The sequence below is a fragment of the Podarcis erhardii genome (assembly GCF_964252035.2).
Source record: "Podarcis erhardii genome assembly, contig: HAP1_SCAFFOLD_859, whole genome shotgun sequence".
NCBI classification, from domain to species: Eukaryota; Metazoa; Chordata; class Lepidosauria; order Squamata; family Lacertidae; genus Podarcis; species Podarcis erhardii.
In genome coordinates this window covers 1-20,920 of record NW_028292828.1, presented here as the reverse complement: position 1 = coordinate 20,920, position 20,920 = coordinate 1, and the positions used below count along the sequence as shown (strand labels likewise).

Genomic DNA, 20,920 nt, shown 5'->3' with positions numbered 1-20,920 from the left:
TGATAAACCTGAATGGCCCTTCAGAAGGCATAATGCTCAGCTAGGTGCCCTGCTGGGGTTAAAATTAGTTTTGGGATTCATTTTGACAGAATATTTTTGCAAATTCTGGAAGCTGTCTGTTGTGCACACAAATAGGTGTGCAGTCATAAGTTTGGGAAGTGTGTGTGTTCTCTTCCTTTCAGAGGTTCCAGATGAAACACTGCTGTCTTAGAGGGGATGGGCAATGAGACTGGATACATTGCCAAAATAGGGGCTAGCACTAGCCACTATCCTCTTGGAGAATACAGTGAGTGGGAGGGTGAAGGAGCTGCCATACGCTCCAACATTCCTCAGCAAATAGGGACATTCTATTGGTGTAGAATAGAATGTCCCTATTTTCTAAGAAATGTTGGAGGGCATGCTATCTGGCCAGAAGGGTAGGATATGTAGTGAGGGAATAGAGGAGAGGCAGTGGGAATGGCATTGGAGGCCCACCAGCCTGCTGTAGGTCTTCAAGGACAGGAATAAAAGCAGCTGCATCCTTCAGTTTCTGTTTGGATAGTTCTTCCTTGGGGGTCTTGATGAGTGAGAGAGCAAGTTATTTGGAGCAAAGCACCTGCTTGGCTTCTGGCTGCAAATGCCTCTAGGGCATCTCTCCCTGTGCCCAGACGCAACCCACGAGGCTACTGTACCACACTGGCTCTCTCTGTGCTGATAAGTCCCATTATATATCATAGATGAGTGATTTGAAGTAGACCACGGACTGATCCCCAGCAATTCCAGCAGCCACAGGTGCAACTGTGGTGTTCACAGATATAGAAGCACATACAAAGCCCCCCTCCCGCAGTGCCCACAGGTTCTCTTCTCCGTACTTGAAATTTGGTTTGAATGAATATGTTGCGTTGTGTGTGGCACCCACAACAGATTATCTGGTTTGCAGATGTGTCCAATGACAAACTCTTATCTTAAGGAAATCATCTCACTGAATAAGAAAATGGTTGAGGGAATTAGAATACTTACTCTTAAGAGTTGCCTGACGTAGTTAGACCCAAATCCTGCCAAGTAGCCTCAAGCCAGCAGACTTCCATGATGGGGAAAAGGAGACTAACTTAATTGTCCATGTTCACCCTGGACAAATAAAGAGGTTCACTACACTACAGTATGGACTATATTCATCTCTTACCCAAGGCCTCAAAGCTGTAGGCCTCTTGGCAGGTTAACCCATCACCCCCCTGGAGGGCACTGGAGGAAGCTGAGGGTTTGGGCAATGCAGGCTCTCCAAGGAAGCATGTCTGCTTTCCTCCCATTGGTGCAAAACTACTACCTCCAGCCCGGGGTCCTCAGGTAACACAAGGTTGCATCACAATGGGGGCTCAAAGTTTCAGGATGTCCAACCTCAGTTTCACCCCTCATCAAAGGACCTTGTCTGGGCAGGAAAAATGATCTAGCATCCTGGGCTGCAACCAATGCAGACCCTGGTCTGGGAGGCAAAGGACGGCGATGTATATACTTTGTGATGACATGATGTCCTGAGAATGACAGATGAGCACGTTAAAGACACAATGGAGGAGTTTCTTCTCTCCCATGGTTACCAGATGGGTAAAACCATTGGAGAAGGGACATATTCAAAGGTCAAGGAAGCTTTTTCAAAAAAACACCAACGAAAAGTGGCCGTGAAAATTATAGACAAAATGGGAGGACCAGAAGGTAAGAGCCAGGAAAAAGCATTAAGCACAAGACAGATAAGGTTCTGCTAGTTCACACACCTAAATCGAAGAACGAATAGGCCCAGTAGGTTGTATTTTCCTCCAGGGAGCTGGGTTTCTGTGGTACAATTGCCTGCAATTGTCATTGAAACACTCTGCAAAAGCATTGCCATTCCTCTGAATGGAGACTGGGCTGTCTTTGCCGATGTGGCTGACTAGATTGTTCTACTACAACATGTAGCAAACTGCTTACTGCTTTGCAGGATTTGTCCTTTCTGCAGGTGCTTCACCAGAACATTTGGGGTGGGGTGGGGAGAATAGGAGGTAAGGACAGTGAACTAAAGATCCCTAAGAGCAAGCAGGAACAGCCTACTCCTCTATCTTGTCTGGAAATACGGGGCCCCTTTAAACATTACTCTAGTTTTGTCCAAATTGCTTTTATGTAAGTGGTAAAAGGAACCACCAAAACAGCAGGGCTGATTATGCAGCAACCAACAAAGGAAGCTCCCCATGGGAAGACGTCTGAGGTTAGTCCCTTGCCCATGGAGGTGGCATTGCTATTCGGCCTGTTGTGGACAGTTGGGAAGGGGGGTGTATCACAGCTCCAGCTTTTTGCTGGAGGGCCAAGTGGCACAGAGCAGTTTCCAACCAGCTAAAACTGGTACACTAGCTGTGGCTTTTTCTTGGCACATAGAGCCTGGCCATAGTTATCCATGGTCTGGGATTTTCCTAGTTAGTACAATAGGTTGTGTGGGGACCAGCTTTGAAGATTGCTTGGGAAGGACAGCTAGTTCCAGACACAGATGCAAGCTTCCTGACTAGGATCAGGTATTGGAAACACATTTCACCAATAATGGTCTCCACTAGCTCCTGGTGTGTTTTCAAGTGCACTTCTAGGTGCTAAGTTTTCAATCCCTGGCTTATGATCTGGGCACCTGATGGAACATTCCAACATTGACCAGTCCAAGCCCCAAAATCTTTGAAGGTTTTCCTCACTCCCTTGTCTGAAGGCTGCTGAGTAGCAATTAGGAAGAGGACTTTTTTGGTTGTAAACCCTCTTTTCCCAAGAAACTTGCCCAGTACCTGCTTAGAGGTCTTTTAGGCACCAGGCAAACCCCTATTTATTTTCTCAGGCTTTTCAAAACTAGATTGTTTTAAACATTCATTTCTAGTGTACTGTTTTAGCATATTGAAAGCATATAAATGCTTCAATTGAATCATACCTCTGCCTATGGTGCGGTTGTACTAGAGTGCAAGAATTTTGGGCAATGGTATTCAGAGAAATTGATAAGATTTTAAACTACCACTTTATCCCAACTTCTCAATTAGCCCTTTTATTTATATTTGTCGAGGGTGATAAAAATTTGCATAATAAAGACTTGCTAGTACACCTGCTTATAGTAGCTAGAATGACCGTGGTACTGTTTTCAAAAAATTGGGACAGGACCAATCTTACTACTTGGTGCACTGAAGTTTGGATATTGCCTGCTGGAAAAACTAATAAACTATGAGTCCTTAGGGGCCAAAGAAAAATGGATTTCATGACTGTTTGTTCTGACTTTCATTTGTAAGCAAGGAGGAACATGGCCAAGGAATCCCCCTCAGCCTATGAACTAGTATGACTTATAAAATATTCAAATGTCCTGAATCAAATGTAATAACTTTCCCTTGTATAATAGGGCATATGTTTTGTAACTCTCTTTTTGTAACCATTACATCTATGCTGTAAATAGTTCCAGTCGCTACCTTCCACACATTCACATACCTGTGGTTTATTTATTATGGCTTTATTTTATGTCTTTGTTTGACAGTGAGCTGTAATTGGTGATGGACTATGTATATTGTCATCACGTCTTGTTTGAGAACTTCCCCGGTACCAACATGGTCATTAACAGAATCACATAATTTCCCTGGAGGAACTCTTTAGTTTTACCAGGAACATGTAAATAAGCTCTTCTCCAGCCAGCTTAGTTGCTAGTTAGCCCCTGATGCATCTTTGCTTACTCTGTCATTTCCCTCTGCAGAGTTTATCGAGAGATTCCTGCCCAGAGAGCTCCAGATTGTCAAGCGCTTGGACCACAAGAACATCATCCGAGTGTACGAGATGCTGGAGTCAATGGACGGGAAGATCTACCTGGTGATGGAACTAGCAGAGGATGGAGACGTGTTTGACTGTGTCCTGCAAGGGGGGCCCTTGCCTGAGAGCCGGGCCAAATCGCTCTTCCGCCAGCTGGTGGAGGCAATCCGCTACTGCCACAGCTGTGGCGTGGCGCACCGTGACCTCAAGTGTGAGAATGCGCTCCTGCAGGGTTTCAACCTGAAACTGACCGATTTCGGATTTGCCAAGCTGCTCCCCAAAAACCGGAAGGAGCTGAGCCAGACGTTCTGTGGCAGCACAGCCTACGCAGCCCCCGAGGTGTTGCAGGGCGTGCCCCACGACAGCCGGAAAGGTGACATTTGGAGCATGGGCGTGGTTCTCTACGTCATGCTCTGTGCAAACCTGCCCTTTGACGACACGGATATCCCCAAGATGCTGTGCCACCAGCAGAAGGGGGTCTCCATTCCTGGCCACTTGGGGATTTCTGAGGAATGCCAGGACCTCCTCAAAAGCCTGTTGGAACCGGACATGATCCTGAGACCTTCCATCGAAGAAGTGAGTTGGCACCCGTGGTTAGCAAGCTCCTGAGAAAAGGACCGTGTCAAAAACTCTCCCCAAATAAAAGGGGACAGGCTGTTTCCAAAATGCTCACATATATTTTAACGTTATGCTCAGTTTCTGGTCTATCCTTGCCCAATTCTTTGCACACTTCCCCCTCTCACTGGGCAAATTTGAAGTGGCCCCGGCCTCCAGAGATATATGAACAAGAGCAGAGAGGTGTGTCTTCCCTTGCCAGTCTCTCTCTCTCTCTCTCTCTGCCATCCAAAGCTGCCTCTAAGAAGCATTCCAATACAGACCAAGGGCATGCGTGATGACTCTTAAGGAGGGCGATTGGCTCCTCCCCAGCTGCCTCTTAAAGGCAGTGTTTCAGTGGGCATCCCGCAGGAGTACTTGCTACTTTGCAAAAAATATTCCCCCATGTCAAATATAAAACCCTAAGAAGCTGTCTTGTACTGACCCATCAGTCCATCTAGCTCAGCATTTTCAGCTCCAGCCTAAATGAAGAGGTAAAAAGCTCCAGCCTACACCTACCTGGTGCTGTGAAGATGTTTTAGACTAAAATGCAGGGCAGCAGGTTGGCAGAGACTGGTCTGCTCTGACAGGGAGGTTTTTCCCAGGCTGGTACCTCAAGAGCATTTTAACTGGAGGCCTCAGGCATGTAGAGGACAGGATCTGCTGAGTGACAGCCCGTCCTTCCATAGCTGGCAGATATATCTAACAAGCTTCTGCAATCTCTTTGGGCAAGAGCAAAATGAGGCAACTGATAGGGTAGGAAAGACACCCTAGAGCCCTTGCAGCCAGAGGCCAAGCAGGGGCTGTGGATTACTTGCTCCCAAGAGCGCTCTTTCTCCCTTATCATGAAGGCCCCAAAGAAACAACTTTCCAAACAGAATCTGAAGGAAGCAGCTGCTTTTATTTTTGTCATGGTGGACCTAGAGCTGGGGTGGGGGGGAGGGATCCCACTGCCACTCCCACATTCTCTCTCCTCTTCAGCCACCCCTAAACACCTTGCCCTTCAGACTAGAGGATACAGATCCTTCACCCTCCCATCCCACCATATCTTCCAAGAGTATAGCAGCTAGTTGTAACCCCTATTCTGGCAATACAGCCTGTCTTGTTGCTCATCCCCTCTAAGACAGCAGTGTGTTATTTGGCATCTCTAAAAGGAAGAGAATCATAGAATGGCAGAGTTGGAAGAGACCCCAAGGGTCATCTAGTCCAACCCTCTACAATGCAGGAATCAAAGCTAACGAATCTCTGGCAGGTGGGCAGCCAACCTCGGTTGAAAAGCCACCACCTTCCGAAGTTGTTGATTCCACTGTCAAACAGTTATCAGCGTCAGAAAGTTCTTCCTAAGACTTTGAATCTGAACTGAATTTGAAAAAACACACACTTCCCAAACTATGGCTGCCACACCTACTTACACAACAGGGTTGGCGGGGGGGCGGAGTCAAGAAACCAATATCACCAGGTCATTTCTGTAGAACTCTTTTAATTGCTGTTAACGGCAAGTCTGTAAAAGGTTCAGGAGAAAGTCATCATTACAAAACTAAACAGCTGTTAGAGTCACTTCTTCACCCCAGCTAGAAAACAGTCTAGGGAGTTGCAGTATAATTTAAAAATGAGAGAATATTGCACAACCAAGAGAGAAGAAAATCAACTATGGAGAATTATGATGAAATCAGAGCCTCAGTGCTTTTCCCCAACCCCAACTGGGAATGAACCTCATCCCCTTGGCAGGCTACCTCCTTGAAACAGAATCTGGCTCTCTACTACCATGCTTTGCCCCATCATCACACAGACACATCTAAAAAAGCAAGCTGACCCAGGAGCTACAGATGTCCCTTGACAACCACCATCCTTCTCAGACACTTGGATTTGGGCTCTTCTAGGCAGATGTCACACCACTGATTCCTGGCCCCCCTATGCTCTGCTAAACTCAATGAGATCCAGTCTTCTATATCCAAGGGGATATAGAATATAGCTCATTTTCTAAACTATCTTCGTGTCCCGTGGCTTAGCCAGGCCCTCATATGGATGATTAAGACACATCCAAAAGCAGTCCCCTCAAGACTGTGATGGAGCTCGTACCTGCAAATGCAGGAAACATTCATTTTTGCACTATGCTGGAGAAGGGCAGTGGGGCACACGCTACCCTGCCCCCCAAAAAACTATCCTGTTTTAGATCACAGGAATAGAAGTGGCCTTATACCAGCAACTCGAGCAGAAGGCCAAACCCACCTCCTGCTGCTACATGATCTTTCTAAAGGGAGATGGCAAGGACTGAGACAGGGATGCAGCATGAATGTATGTGCTCCACCACTGATCAAAGCAACCAAGAAACTTGGGTGCTTCACTCTCCTTAACCTGCTTTTAGGGCTGACTCTGTTGCTAGTTTCCCCCAAATGGGGGTTCATTTACATGGGCTGGCTCATACAGGAGCCTGCAAACATGTCTCCACACCATCAGAAGCCTCTAGGAGAGGTGACTGTAGCAGCTATAAATTCTGACAGCTACTAAGCGACCCATGGAGAGCCTCCTTCCAGCTCTCGCACAGTACTGCTACGTGCTTACTTGCTTACTCTCCTTTTGGCAGTGTTTGGCTTCCAATGGGAGCAGGAAAGAGAAATAAGGAGCAGGAACTTTCTTATTCCTGTCTGGTACTCTTAAGAAGCCAGGCACTATTGAGAAGATGAATGTATGAGCAGCAGCACTGTGAGAAGGCTGGAAGGGAGTCGCCTTTGGATGGCTCTGACAAATATCAGATGCTTCTGAAGGCTCAACCACAGGGGCTCTGGTATGAAACCAGCCTAAGGTATATTGCATCACTGGGGAGGAACATAAGCACATTTCCTGTCACAGCTGTATGCATCAGAGAGATGCTGAACCTCCACACAACTCCCATTTGCGTCAACGGAGTTTGTGCACGAGAGCTTCCTAATGGAGAGGAAGCCCATTTCCATTTTGGACCCATTTTAGAAAAGCATGAACAGAGCTAATCAGTTCTGAGGTCAGAGATGCTCAAGTAATTACATGCGCTTTCGACTCAACTATGTTGTGGCAAGGAGCATATCAGGAGAAGGGGGGGATCGCACCAAAAGGAAACAGATATGCCTAGAGAAGGTCAGAGGGATGCGGGCAAGGAAGGAACACAGCCTTGTAGGCAGATGTAGCTCTTGGCAAGGTTGGGGAACATGAGAGACCTCTCCCCGGGGATGGGGTTTTTCCAGAGGCTTGCTACATACTAGCCTTCACTAGGTTGGCGAAGGCTGCCATAGACAGAGATTGACAAATGCATCAGCCCAAGTGGGGGCGGGAAAGAGGGGCATGAGGCTTTGGCAAATGCTGGTCCTTCAACACTGACCGTCAGTGCTTCTCAGGGATGCCTAATAGCAAGGCTACCAGCAGAGGAGCTGCACTTGCGCCATTCAGCAGCTCCACAGAAACTCACACCCAGCCCTTTTCAAAGAAGGTCTTAGCAGCACAACCCAGCAGGAACATCTCCTTCCACTTGCGTTCAATTCAGGGGAGCTTGTGCTGTAGATGCTCCCACTAGTGACACGTGCTGCTAAGCAAGGATTCAGCTTAAGATTTCATTTTTATTTTTTAAAAAGTGCTTCAAGTCCCAGAAAAGCAGAGAAGGAGCAGTTCAGGAGGGATAGGTAAGGATGAGAGGACTCTCCCAGCTTTTCAATGTCCTGGCTTTCTATCAGGCAGTGCAAGATGCTAAGGGAAATAGGTATGAGCAATCAGACACCATGCTAGAGGGGTTGTCTTCTCCTTCTCTAAAAGCTTATTGGGTTTCATGAAAACACTCACACAGGAGGAGGCACAGCTAGGAAGTGGCCAGCCTAGTGAAGAACAGGCATAATAATCCTAATTATCTTCTAGAGCCCAGTCAGACTCACCCCACACCCACCCCAAACCACCATCAACTGACACCCACCTCAAACCGTGCCCTCCCCCAAGGAAAATAAATCCACACTGAGACAGCTCTGAGAGAAGCAATAGTCCAGAGGACCTACTGGGAAGATGCACCTATCCCTGTGCCCCACTCCCTCTGCCGAGGCTCTTCGGCAGCCCCACGTGATACCAGCCACCACCAGGATCCAAGTGTGGGTTATGGTCCAAGGTCCCCAACAGGATTTCAGCAGAGATGAGATGCAGCCAGCCCGGAACACATTTACACAGGAAAAAGGAACCGGTTGCTCTGTGGTTTAATTCACATTGGATGGTGCGGAGGGGGGAAGGGGGTGGGGGAAGATACCAAGATGCACCACGGAAGTGACGGCCCCATGTTATTCCCAGTCTTCCCATTCTTCATCTTCCATCTGCAGTAGGAGAGGGAGGGAGCGCAAGAAGAAAGGTGTTTTAAGGTAGGATGTTACAAAGGGACAAAGAGCAAGCACTGACCGAGGTCACACAATGATTGTGCACAGGATTAGACCAAGAACTGCCAGCAAATTAAAGCATTTTAAGTTGACTAATCCTTTGACTTGCAAAGAACCAACCAAGCAATCCAGTCTATGTGCTGCTGAAACATTATTAAAACCTGAGACCCGAAGCCATATATACAGTTGCAATGAAAATTATTCAACCCCCATTGCAAATCAGGTTTATCATCAAAATTTTACAGACTTTCAGCTGTTGGCAATGAGGAAATCAAACAAATACAATTGAAATAGCTCAACCCAACGGATGCTTCAAGTGGTTTCCCCAAATTCAACTAAAATAGATGTGGCCTTGAAGATACAAGTGATTGGATCCCAGTCAGCAGTCTTGCCAGAGAGAGAACTAAAGCATTAAGATAGTCCTCCTCTTCTTCTTCCTCAGTGCCTGGCTGCTCCTCTTCTACAAAAGAGCAGGCGTGGCATTTTTTTCTGAAGCACAAAGACATGCCTGTGTCCAACACAAGTCATGTACATGTTAGTGTCACAAAGGTGTGAGCAACAAAATAAAGAAAAATAAGGTCCTCATTGTCTCTTCTGAAAGCCCTCTTAAGGCTGCAACCCTACAACCCTTTCCTGGGAGTAAGCCAGTGACCAAACGACAGCCTTTTTTCAAAAGGCCTTTGTAATATGTTCTGCCACCACCCCAATAACCCCAGGGACGGTCTTCTGGACCTGGCTGCCTACAAGGACTCACCTCCCCAGAAATGTCCACCTTGGAGAGGGCCAACTGCACCTCTTCTTCAGTCATGTCCAGGTCAAAGTCCTTTTCCCAATCCTCACTAATATCTGTGCTAGAGCCTGAAATGAAAAGAACAACAGAGGCGTCCCCTGCTCAAGGCTTCTGATGTACCACAAATGCCATAGCAGGAAGTAAATCACTAAACAACAACAAATGCACTCAAGGCTGTGCGGCATCCACACCTCTGTAGCCAGACCACACCAACATAGAAATGGGTGTTGTTCCAGCGCTGTCAAGGGTCAAGAGGGGCTTGCAAATGGGTAACTTTCCACATGCTAATGCACATTTACAGAGGGCTGAGGTTTGGCTCCCTGGGCACTGTCCAGGCTACCCACCTTTCTTCCCATTGTTGGAGGGAGTGGATTTCCCGCTGTCGGAGTTGAGTTCAAAGAGTCGCAGATCCATTGGCCCGTCCTCTCGCAGAGTCTCTGTCCTGCTCACTGGCTTGGCCTCCGCTTTTTCCTTGGGTTGCTCTGGGGAAGGCTTTGCCTCTGGAGCAGCTGGGGAAGGATGTGCAGGCTCTGCTGGCTTTGTGAGTGAGGTCTGCTCCTCTGCGGTAGCTTCCTGCAGCCTCTGAGAGATGTCCCCTGCCCCAGAGAGCTGGGCTCCAGTCTGTAAGGGCACAGCAGGTGAAGCAGCAGCAGCAGGTGCAGCAGTAGCAGCAGGGTTTGCAACCTGAGTCACCAAAGAGATGCTTTCGCTGCTTTCAGATGGAGTCACCTCTGCCGGGGCAGTGCTCAGCATAGCCCAGCTTTCCACCGATGCCTCTAGGGTCGGAGTGAGCACTGCTGCAGAGATGGGGGAAGCTGGCTTCACCTCTTGGGGAGATTGCGAGCAGACGTTAGACTGGGAGGAGGATGACCCAAGGAATTCCTCTGTGGTAGAAGAGGTGAGAGAGTGAGGCAAAACAGGTGAGAAAATGTGTCACTGATGACATTCATAAGCAGGGGAAAATGAGCAGTGGGAAACAAGCAGGGGGAAATTCTTGCTTTTCCCTCTGACTTGGTAAGGGAAAGACTGATCAGGAAGTTTTCCTTACAGCCTTCTGAATACTAATAATGCCTACAAAGTTTCCCTACAAAGAGAAGGTTTCTCTCCCCTGCCCTTCTCTTTTGTACTTCCTGACATGTTATTTCTTAGCAATGAGGGCACTACCAAGAAATAAGCCATTTAATTTCCCCCTGCCAGGATGCCTGCGATTTTTTTCTCCCTTTCTCCCAAGCTTTAAAAATGTCCAAAAATTGTAACACTGCTAAGCAAAACAGCTCCTAAGATTTTTTTTGTGCAATAAGACAAGCAAAAACTTCATCTGCATTCATTAGTGAAATTTCAGGTGAGGGCCCCATCTTTATATATATATGTGCGGCTTATGTTACTCTGTACACCAATAGGGCTACGTTAACCATCAAGGCAGACTAAGCTGGGAATCCCCAAACAGAAACAGTTAGAGGAGGATGGGCAACTTGCCTAGAAAAACCCACTCTTGCACTGCAACCCAGAGCAAAACTTTAGGGGGCTAGAGCATGTTTACAGACTCCCATCAGGAAAGGAGCAAACAGTGGCCCTCACCATGTTTAAACAAGCCCAGCTGCTAAGGAGGCAGCCAATATTGCAAATTTCAGCCTAATGAAGACACACCAAGTCCAAATCTGTCTCCAAGAAGATTTCAAAATGCTGGTTCTCAACTATGTGGAGGCCTGAATGACCTGGGAACTACCGTATTTTTCGCTCTATAACACGTACCCAACCATAACACGCACATAGTTTTTAGAGGAGGAAAATCCGTAGGCATGCCACCCATGGGCATTCCCTCCACAACACGCACAGACATTTCCTCTTACTTTTTAGGAGGAAAAAAGTGAGTGTTATGGTGCAAAAAATACGGTAGTTACCTGAAGAACTGTCACCTGTCAAATAGATCTGCTCATGTCCTGAATTCATCAACTGAGGCCTTGCTTCAATTAACTCCACCTTCGGGGGTTAGACAGGTGGCTACCAAAGACAAGACCTTTTCTACCATTGCACCAAAATGATGGAAGGCCCTTCCCCTTTACTATTCTTTTAGGCACCAAGTGAATTCTTCTCTATTGTCCCAATTTCTGGAGATAAAAAGCATGAGTGGTTTAGTCATTGTATTTGTTCTCAAGGCAAATGCTCTTCTGATGTTGATCTGAGTTTTATTTTGTATTTTATCCTTGCATGGTTTTAATTTGGCATGGAAGTTGCCCCAAAAGGTATTAGTGGAAAGATGCAGTATGCATCTTTTCAATAAATAAATTGTGCATAAAGTGCAGGAAACTATAAACAAAGGGGCCAGAAGACCCCTCCAGGCATCTTGCCCAGCTGGGAAGCAATTTCTTTTCACTAACCTTCTTCCTCTTCCCAGCCTGGCTCCTCTGAATGAACACTTTGTTCTGCCCGCTGCTTCAAAACCTCTCTCCGGACTTCCTCCTGGGACAGAAAGGAATTCAGATGGCTGTCAGAAGTTGCTCACCTGCTGACCAGGGAGAGGGCACAAGACTACCCCTGCAGGCAGAGTTCAAGAGCTCATACTCCTGGGTGAGAAAAGATTTCTGACAGGTGAACATGGGAAGGAAGGTGGCAAGCAAGGGGAAGAGAGAAAATACTTATAGAGCTAAACCAAAGGGACATGCCCATGAGTAGGACAGAAGTTTCTGGGGTCAGGCCTCAAGGCAAACCCTCAATCCCCTGGAAGGTACTATGGAAAGTCCTCACCTGAGCATCAGAACAGGTGCAACCTGAGCAACAGGAACCCCATAGGCCTGAGTGTAAACGCTCATCTGCAGGTTTACCAGTTGGTGTTCATTGCTCATGATTCTGGCAGGCTGACAAGACTTGGGCTAACAAAGGCTTGACTTTAAAATGTCTTGGCACAAGCAAAGAGCTTCCTGCTAACAAACAATCTCTCACCATACAAAACAGCCACTCCTTCCACTTCTCCTTAGTTCAAGCTGCACTTTGCATCTAGACTTCCAAGTCATTTGAAATGTGACCACATATGCCGCCTTACCACTGGCATGCTTGATTCTTCCAACTGCTCCAGTCTCTTCATAAGGGCATGATTCCTGTAGTCTGAAGCAGCGGCACTCTCTTACCACTTCCCACCCCCCAAACTGAGTAGGCCAGAATCTCAAAGAATTCTACAAGCCTAGGACATTTCCAAGGGTTCTGCTGTTCCACAGTGCAACTGAATGCTAAGTGACACACTGTCTGCTTCAGGAAAAAAGACAGGAAGGGCTTGGCAAGCAAGCTGCATTAAGGGATGAGGTAGGAGCCACTCTGTGTGCCCACAGGTGCACATGAGAAAGACCTATAAACATCTTTCCCTGAGCCTCTCTCTGGAAATGTGACTTAGAAGACTGTCCTGGAAAGACACTGTTGCACCCTCCTTCAAACACCCTTGTGTTGCCCCTTACTGCATCCTGCAATGGAGAAAAACTGACTCTGTCTCAGTCGCTCCCAGAGATAACCTCTACAAACTCACCTGCTCCAGCTGATGGACTTTGTAGAAGTAGCGTTGCCAGAATTCAGAATGGGACACAGCCACTGGCACCTGATGTCAATAGAAGGAAACAGAAGGATGAACAGGGATGCAGTGGATACAGTTGTCTTAAACCAGAATCACATTAGGGGAGTACACACAACCCCCTCATAGGTTCACCCAGGAGAGCAAGGCCGTTGTGGGGTTGCACTCCATAGCCCCATCAACACCAAGTGTGAGACAGGCCCTGCATGCATATACAGAGACTCCTCCACACTGGGGGGATTCTAATAAGACAGACTGCATGGCTGAATGTGTGTAGGGAATTATGGGTGGAGAGATTACGTCTGTAAGAGGTAAGAGAAGAAACCCCTAGGATTTTAAGACACTGCTGCTCCCTAGAATCTTCTGTTAGGAACCAAATTTTCTGCATTCAAAAGCATTACACAGGGATTGCAATGGACATGTTCTGGAGCCCTGCCTCTTCCTTCAGAATAGAGAACAGCACCACCCCACAGATAAATGTGAGCAACTAACCTCTAGAGCAACTGTTTGAAAACAAGACCCAGAAGATCAAGGGACTAAGCCACACTGCACCACCTTACCATCTTGGAGTAGAGAGAGCGGATGGAAGGGCTGTTCACCAGCAGCTCCGAGATCTCCCCTTTCTTCTCCTCTAGGTTGAAGTGCAATAGCCAGACTTCAAAGAGCTGAGAGGGTCCTGCAGAGGATAGAAGAAACACCACCATATCACAGTAGAAGTGGTACAATCAGCTTCCATACCTGAGGACTAGAAAGTGACCAACGTAACACCAATTTTTGAAATGGGAACCAAGGGGGATCCTGGAAAATTGCAGTCTGGTTAGCTTAACATCTTTCCCAGGAAGACTGGTGGAAAGTATTGCTAAAGAAACCTGGAAGGTGGCAACATGAGCATAGGCCTTACTGTCATGGCTCCCTGTTTCTGGAATGCCCTCTCCAAGGAGGCTTGCCTGGCACCTTCATTACATTATCCTTAGGTGCCAGGTAAAAACATTTGTCTTCAACTAGGCATTTGGCTGATTATAATTCTATGACTTTTTAAATGTGTTTGTTGGTTGCATTATGTATTTTGCGTTTTCACTTTGTATCGTGTTATGAACTGCCCTGTGACCTTCAGAGGAAGGACCATACACAAACCTAATAAATAAATAACAAAATTATGCATGGTGCGCAGAAAGTGGACAGAGAAAGGTTTCTGACCCTATCTCATAACACTAGAACTCAGGGACCTTCGATGAAGCTGAATGTTAGAAGATTCAGGACAAACAAAAGTACTTTTCCTAAAAGCATATATAAAATTCGCTCCCCCAAGAGGCATTGATGGCTCTTGGATGGCTTTAAAAGAGGATCACACAAATTCATGGATAAAGCCCACAACAGCTACTAACCAAGATGGCCATGCTCTACCTCCATGGCTGGAGGCAGTATACTTCTGAATACCAGTTACTGGAAAACACTGGAGGGGAGAGTGCTGTTGCACTCAAGTCTGTCTTGCTTGTATGCTTCCTACAGCCATCTGTTTTGTCACTGTGAGAACAATATGCCGCATCAGATGGGCAACTGGCCTGATCCAGCAGGCTCTTATGTTCTTAAATGGCCAAAGTTTGTTGGACAACAAACCAAAACCATCACTACACCATGACAGACTGCAGTTGCTCAAGGAGGCAGTGGTGAAAATTACGTTAACTTGTTTTTCCTGTAATGTATGCTGTGCTGTGTGTGATTATGACAACGGGATTCCTGCCACACTGCTGCTTGTGAGATAAAGCTACTTTGGCAGTGTAAACAAAGTGACATGCACAGCCTGCTTAACTGTGGAACTATAGCAGTGGATGAGAAGCCTTGATTTCAGTAAGTCTGCTATTTGAGAGGCTTATAGACAGAGATATATTACAGAGAGCTCAAATGGTGGATGGGGGTTGGAAGATTAGACACATTGAAATTCTCAATGTCTGGACATTGACACATCCACACCTTCCTGGCTTTAGTGGAATATGCTTTCTAAAGACAGTACCTAAGGTTGCCATGACAAAAAGTAAAAGGGGAAGCCCCCCTTTGGCCTCATCCCCATAATATAAGCAGCGCCTCTGCACATGAAAAGTTCCTTTAACTACCGTATTTTTCGCCCTATAGGACACACTTTTCCCCCTCCAAAAATGAAGGGGAAATGTGTGTGCATCCTATGGGGCGAATGCAGGCTTTCGCTGAAGCCTGGAGAGCGAGAGGGGTCGGTGCGCACCGACCCCTCTCGCTCTGCAGGCTTCGCGGACCTCTCCGCAAGCAGCGGGAGCGCTCCCGCTGCTTGCGGAGAGTTGCCTGCACGCAGAAGCCTGCGCGCGCTGAGCTCAGCGCGTCCAGGCTTCGCGGATCTCTCCGCAAGCAGTGGGAGCGCTCCCGCTGCTTGCGGAGAGTTGCTTGCATGTAGAAGCCTGCGCGCGCTGAGCTCAGCACGACCAGGCTTTGCGGACCTCTCCGCAAGCAGCGGGAGCCAGCGCTGGGCTCCCATGGCTTGCAGAGAGCTGCCTGTTTGGGGGCTGGGACGGGGGAAGCTCGGGCCTCCCCCGCCCCAGCCCCGCACCTGGGGGGGGGGAATAATTTTTTTCCCTTTATTTCCCCCCAAAAAAACTAGGTGCACCTTATGGGACAGTGCGTCCTATAGGGCGAAAAATACGGTATGTTCATTTAGCCTCAATGCTGTTGAGAGATCATGCCACGAATCTGTTCAATCCTTTTCTTTAAAGCCCTTTACAATATAGGTACCCCATGTTTGGTGACAGTAAATCTCAAAAGTTAATTATGCCTTGTGTAAAACTGCTGATTCCTTTTACCTTTCCTGAACCTACCACCAAATCAAATTGGGTCATCCCAAATTATAGTGTTATAGAAAGAAGAGGGGTGATTTTCCTAACCATTATCATGTCTTTGCTCTGTCATTCTTTTTTAAATAAAATTAATAGCCACACAGGGAAATTACTCCAGTACAATGACATTGCATCACCAAGATAGTATTCAGCTGGGTGTGTGTATGTGTGTGTGTGTGTGTGTGTGTGTAAATGATACAAGAAAAACAAAGAAATGGTAGGCACGAAGGGGCCTCTTCAGCAGAATTCTCTTCCCAAAGAACCTTGCCTGGCACCTACACCAACATCATATTGGCACCAGTTAAAGACTTGCCTCTTTTCCCAAATATATAATGATTATTTCCCCCCTCTCCTTTTCTTGCTGCTCTGGCCATTTTATTTATATATACATATACATATACATGCATACATGCATACACACACACACACACACACACACACACGCATGCTTTGCTGCTATATCTCATCTTCAACACATACTAGGTTACAGTCATACATAAATTAATAGAAAAAATAATAGCATAAGTATAAAACAAACATATGGTAGAAATAATGAATCTATATTCTTCCAAGATTATTTAAATCCTCTATATTTTAAATTATTAAGTATGATCACTTTCAGTGCTTTGAATCTCCTATATAATTTTGGAATTTGTATTGTATCCTTTATTATTAATCATCTTGAGATTTTTTGGCTAAGACAAGGAACAAATGAAACAACAACAATACATAGATTCAACTAATTTCACAAAATGCCTCCCCACCCTCCACCTGTATGTAGATTTAACATTCCAAGCTGGCATCCCCAAAGCAGGTTTGGCAGGCAGGCATCCACCAGGAGACTTCCCACACATTTGTTTACAGTTTCTGCCCTTTCTTAAGGCACTCTGCAGATGGCAGAGGTCAGGCTATGCCATGGATGTAAAACCTCTGGACTGTGGGCCAATCTTGTCCAGCTAGGGGGTTCAAGTTGGGCCTCCAGGGCTGGGGTGATGAGGATATGGGTTAGCTAGCCTCAAAAGCTTCTACACCCCTGCATTACACTGTTCTTAGGCTCAAGTTTCCATGGTTTCTGCCCACACACCTATTTTCCAGGCAGGATCTCAGCCTGCCAGAACTGACTCTTCTGACCTTAAAAGACCAGCATGTGTATGCAGCCACTAATGGCTGGAAAGTGGAGTGCAAAACTATCCTGGTTGCCTCTCCAGGCCAAGAAGGTGGCAGGGTAGCTTCACCTTTGCCAGTCTGGTACAGAAGACTGTGAGGATAGGGGGAGTGGCAGAGGGTGGGGGAAAGCAGCAGGAGAGGGGAGGGGAAGGTGCAACTTGGCTTTTCATGAGAAGCAGGTGCCTTGCAACCCTTCCTCATTATTTGCAAAAAGTCCCACTTGCCAGAGGCTGAGCAGGAATTCTGAGAATAGCCTCCCATGATGAAGCATAACGCTTCCACTGCATCATGCACCAATCCCCAACCTGTCACCCTACCTCCTTCGGACCTTTCTACTGCAGCACCCAAACCTAGAAGTTACTTTTTCTTTTAGTAAGGCCTGCATTTCAAAATCTGGGCCATCCCATCAGGTTTTGCTTTATGAAAGCAAACAGCATGTTGTGGACTTCAGTCACCCTCCAGGTAGATAGTTCACTCAAACACTTCCCTGACTGTGCGGTTTTTCAGTCCAAATCAGCCCCCAACTTACCATCAGGTTCATTGCAATAGGTGGCTGGGTCAGACTGAAGGCTGTACAGCCGAGCCTGGAAGAGGACAGACAGGGAGAAGCATATGAGCACAAGACATTAAAGGTGGGGACAGAAGCCACTTGTTGGGGGTAGAGGCTGGAGGCACCTTGGCACTGTCGTATAACTCTGTTGTTCCAGAAGGGGTCGCCATCAGGGTTATGACGTCACAGTCAATGGTCATATCTGGTGAAGGTGCAAATGTGTCGGAGATAACACCCAGGAAGTTGGAGAGCCCTTTTCTCACTTTCTCTGTCGCACCAGAGGAACTTTCCGTCTTCACAAAAACAAAGAAATTCACAATGAAAACTAATCTAAGGCAGAGGAACCAGAGTGGGCAGTATCCCACAAAGCCTAGCATTGCTATGGGCTTGATACACCAAATCAACAAAGAGAATAATGAAAAAGTTGTGGGGAGAGGGAAATGGCAAACACAAATGAAAACCTGCCAGCCCTTCCCAATGACATGCATTCCTGCCCCTGCCTCTCCCTCCATTTTAGTTTCCGATGCCCACTCACAGCCAGCTTCTCCTTGACCACACTGGCAGTGGCAGCAATGGTGCAGGCTGTGTCATGCTGGACCACTTGCGTGAACTCGGTCAGGTCACGTTTCATGAACTCCAAGGCCTCTGTGGACTGCAACAGAGTGAGAGGAGAATGTACTTATTGTTGGGTACACTGTGGCTGAATTTCCAAGGAGTGTGGTAGTTAGCCTGGGTTGGGGGTTAACAATCAAAGAACACCAAGTGTTTATCAATCTAAGAGTGTGGCCATCAGGAGGAGAAAACAGAATTCATACATCCAAAACAATAAGCACCTGACAGCTTTTGTTCCAATCACCTCACGTGGCTTCAGCAGCATCTTCACAACTCATCCCAAAACAAGCATTTTTAATTCCAATAACAGATACATGAAACGTGACTGTGAGATGTGAATGCTACTCCAATGAACCAAAGTATTACCCTGGCAGATCAGGCCAAGGTGGGTCCATCTAGTTCAGCCTTCCCCAACCTGGGGTCCTCCAGCTGCTTTTAACTACAACTCCCATCATCCTCAAGATCCTACAGCCATGCTGTGTGGGACTGAGCTGTAGTCCAAAACAGTTGGATAATACCAGGTTGGGGAAGGCAGGACTAGTTCAGTATTTCATTTCCCACAGCTAGCAAGCAGGTGCTTGAGAATGGCTCATAAGCTGGGGCCTTTCCTTGGCACCTAATACTAAGTAGTATAATAAGCAAAGAGGTTTTTCTTACAAAGGGAGTCATCAGTCATTAATTCAGAAGTAGCCAACTTGATGCCCCCAGACCATGATGGACTCCTACCAGCCTCAGGCAGCATGGCCAAACATCAGAGTTTGAGCTGTGTCTTTTTGACATCCTCTCTCTCTCTAGTTTACCAGTGGATAAAAAGCAGACCCACCTACCTTATCTTTGACTGTCTGAAGGCTTTGCTGTAGCCAGCTCCTCCACCAGCCTCCATCTTCCCTATTACAGGACAAACATATGAAGCTGAAATTGGGAATTTTACATAATAAACTCAAGACAAAGAATGCAGAACAGTCAGCTACTGCAGCAAATCCTACAACGGCAGCCTTTATTTCTATGAAATGTTAACAGAATCTTTTTCCAACCCCAATTCAGGACCTTCCCTTTCAAGAGCCAATGCAGAAACACCTTAAAATCAGTATGGTACTACACTTGTGTCCTTGGCTTGGCCTCCTCCTGCCACAAGTAGAATTATTATTTAAATTCTTAGGCACACGTTCCAAAGATTTCAAAACTTGTGTGACACTTTCAAGCACTACTGCAGACCAAGGCTCCCATTTTTCTCATGAATTGTTACACATTATCTTCTTCCTTCTCTCTCTTTTGCCCTTTCTCAACATTACCTCCCAAAAGAACCAATTACAACCAAGATAGAAAGCACTTTAACAACTTAGCAGGTATTTAAATACTTATTTAAGTTTAAGGGAATATTATTGAACTCCTACAACATGATGTGAACGATGCAAAAAATGTAATACAAACTTAAGCCTCCTACAGTATTTACTAGAAATCTATGAAAAAAGGGTATGAACAAAATAATCACTCAGGCTTTTACAGCACACAGCCTCAAAGACATACAAGTGAATTAGAGGCTCCTGTGCCACCTGTTTAAATCATATAATTTAGTTTGGGGAGTAGTGAAAGAATGTGGATTTACTGGTTCCCTCCTCCCACACACAGTTTTTCTAGTTTGCCACAATTAATACATCATCATGGAACACACTATAACCACAATCATATTCTAGTGCTACTTTAGAGTTCTGTATATAAATGACTATACAAGTGGTCTAGGAGCAGGGCTTGGCCAAGCAACCTTTGATTCAAAGCCTTCCTCAAACCATTAAACCCCCTGCATAGCAATCAACTGCACTTCAATCTGAATGCCCCCACCATCTGTCACACTAAGGTACTACCTTACAAGGCAGCTCAACTCAACAGATGCACATGGCAAGAAAGGTAAAGCGAGTCAGTGATGAATAATCTCATATATTAACAACAGACCTACAAATGGGTCAGACTGCAACACAGTGGCTTACCCAAGGCTGCCAGAGAGTCTGAACCCAAGTCCCACACATCCAAACACATCATTTGAGGTGCTGTAACAAAGCAGATGTTTTTCAGGACCCTCTTTTCCAGTTGTCCCCAGATATGCCCACTTTGACAATTCTGAGGCCTCACCGCACTATTAGCCCCGAATTCCTAGATCTCTTCCCAAAACAGCCAACGCTGCCCTACCCCCAAGCAATCCTAAACTGCCCCCCATACCATACAGTACAATCCTACCTTTCTCCTCCGCAACCTGATCCCCTGAAAAACCCACACTTCATCTTCTGGCTTCGCGACCACCGCCAGGGCTGCCTCTACAAAACAAGAGTGCCCAGACTCAAGAGGGAGGGGGCGGGGCTAACAACACTAACTCAGGGCCAAAGGAACGCGCTCTATGCATTACCAGCGGTACTCTTTCCTGCCTAATCAGTCCAGGGGTCCCGAGGCGGAGCTCTGGCACAACCTCCCGCCCCTCCTCCGCATTCGCCCCCAGGTCTCCCCCACCCCAGTCGCAAAGGCACCACTCCCAGCGATACCAGTTACGCTCACCCTTCCGCCATCTTGGCCGTCTGACGTCACCAATATTTACTGACCTTTGACACCCAGCAGAAGCCCCGCCCTTTTGACGCAGCAACCGCCACTACTTCCGGGGGATCC

At 46.8% G+C, this 20,920-nt stretch overlaps 2 protein-coding genes across 7 annotated transcripts; one reads left to right on the top strand and one right to left on the bottom strand.

Moving 5' to 3' along the window:
- Positions 1-964: 964 nt before the first annotated feature.
- LOC309334364 (testis-specific serine/threonine-protein kinase 3) lies at positions 965-4,438 on the top strand. The gene is made up of 2 exons (XM_081882351.1): positions 965-1,686; positions 3,710-4,438. Exons 1-2 carry the CDS (start codon positions 1,515-1,517, stop codon positions 4,369-4,371), a joined length of 834 nt encoding a protein of 277 aa, XP_081738477.1. The 5' UTR covers positions 965-1,514; the 3' UTR covers positions 4,372-4,438.
- A 4,107-nt stretch (positions 4,439-8,545) lies between these two features.
- Positions 8,546-20,864, bottom strand: LOC309334363 (BSD domain-containing protein 1-like). Of its 6 annotated transcripts, none has more exons than XM_081882346.1 (12): positions 20,813-20,838; positions 20,254-20,313; positions 19,096-19,156; positions 18,192-18,308; positions 17,782-17,949; positions 17,636-17,690; positions 13,642-13,757; positions 13,040-13,108; positions 11,904-11,985; positions 9,870-10,409; positions 9,490-9,593; positions 8,546-8,675 (listed from the first exon to the last, which is right to left on the bottom strand). In XM_081882346.1, the coding sequence occupies exons 1-12, from the start codon at positions 20,821-20,823 to the stop codon at positions 8,643-8,645; spliced, it is 1,416 nt and encodes a 471-aa protein (XP_081738472.1). In that variant the 5' UTR covers positions 20,824-20,838; the 3' UTR covers positions 8,546-8,642. The 6 variants fall into 6 exon arrangements, with proteins under 6 accessions (XP_081738472.1, XP_081738471.1, XP_081738476.1 ...); XM_081882345.1 differs by lacking the exon at positions 20,813-20,838 and adding an exon at positions 20,501-20,643; XM_081882350.1 differs by lacking the exon at positions 20,254-20,313 and having other exon boundaries at positions 20,813-20,864.
- Positions 20,865-20,920: the final 56 nt, after the last annotated feature.

Bases quoted from the DNA above. Each gene is read 5' to 3' on its own strand.
- LOC309334363 (XM_081882345.1), bottom strand. From the start codon at position 20,544: ATGAAGTGTGGGTTTTTCAGGGGATCAGGTTGCGGAGGAGAAAG. The intron at 10,410-11,903 runs GTTAGTGAAAAG...CTTCTACCACAG, and splicing joins AGGCTGGGAAGAGGAAGAAG to AGGAATTCCTTGGGTCATCC. The intron at 9,594-9,869 runs GTGGGTAGCCTG...TTTTCATTTCAG, and splicing joins CTCCAACAATGGGAAGAAAG to GCTCTAGCACAGATATTAGT.
- LOC309334364 (XM_081882351.1), top strand. From the start codon at position 1,515: ATGACAGATGAGCACGTTAAAGACACAATGGAGGAGTTTCTTCTCTCC. The intron at 1,687-3,709 runs GTAAGAGCCAGG...TTCCCTCTGCAG, and splicing joins CAAAATGGGAGGACCAGAAG to AGTTTATCGAGAGATTCCTG.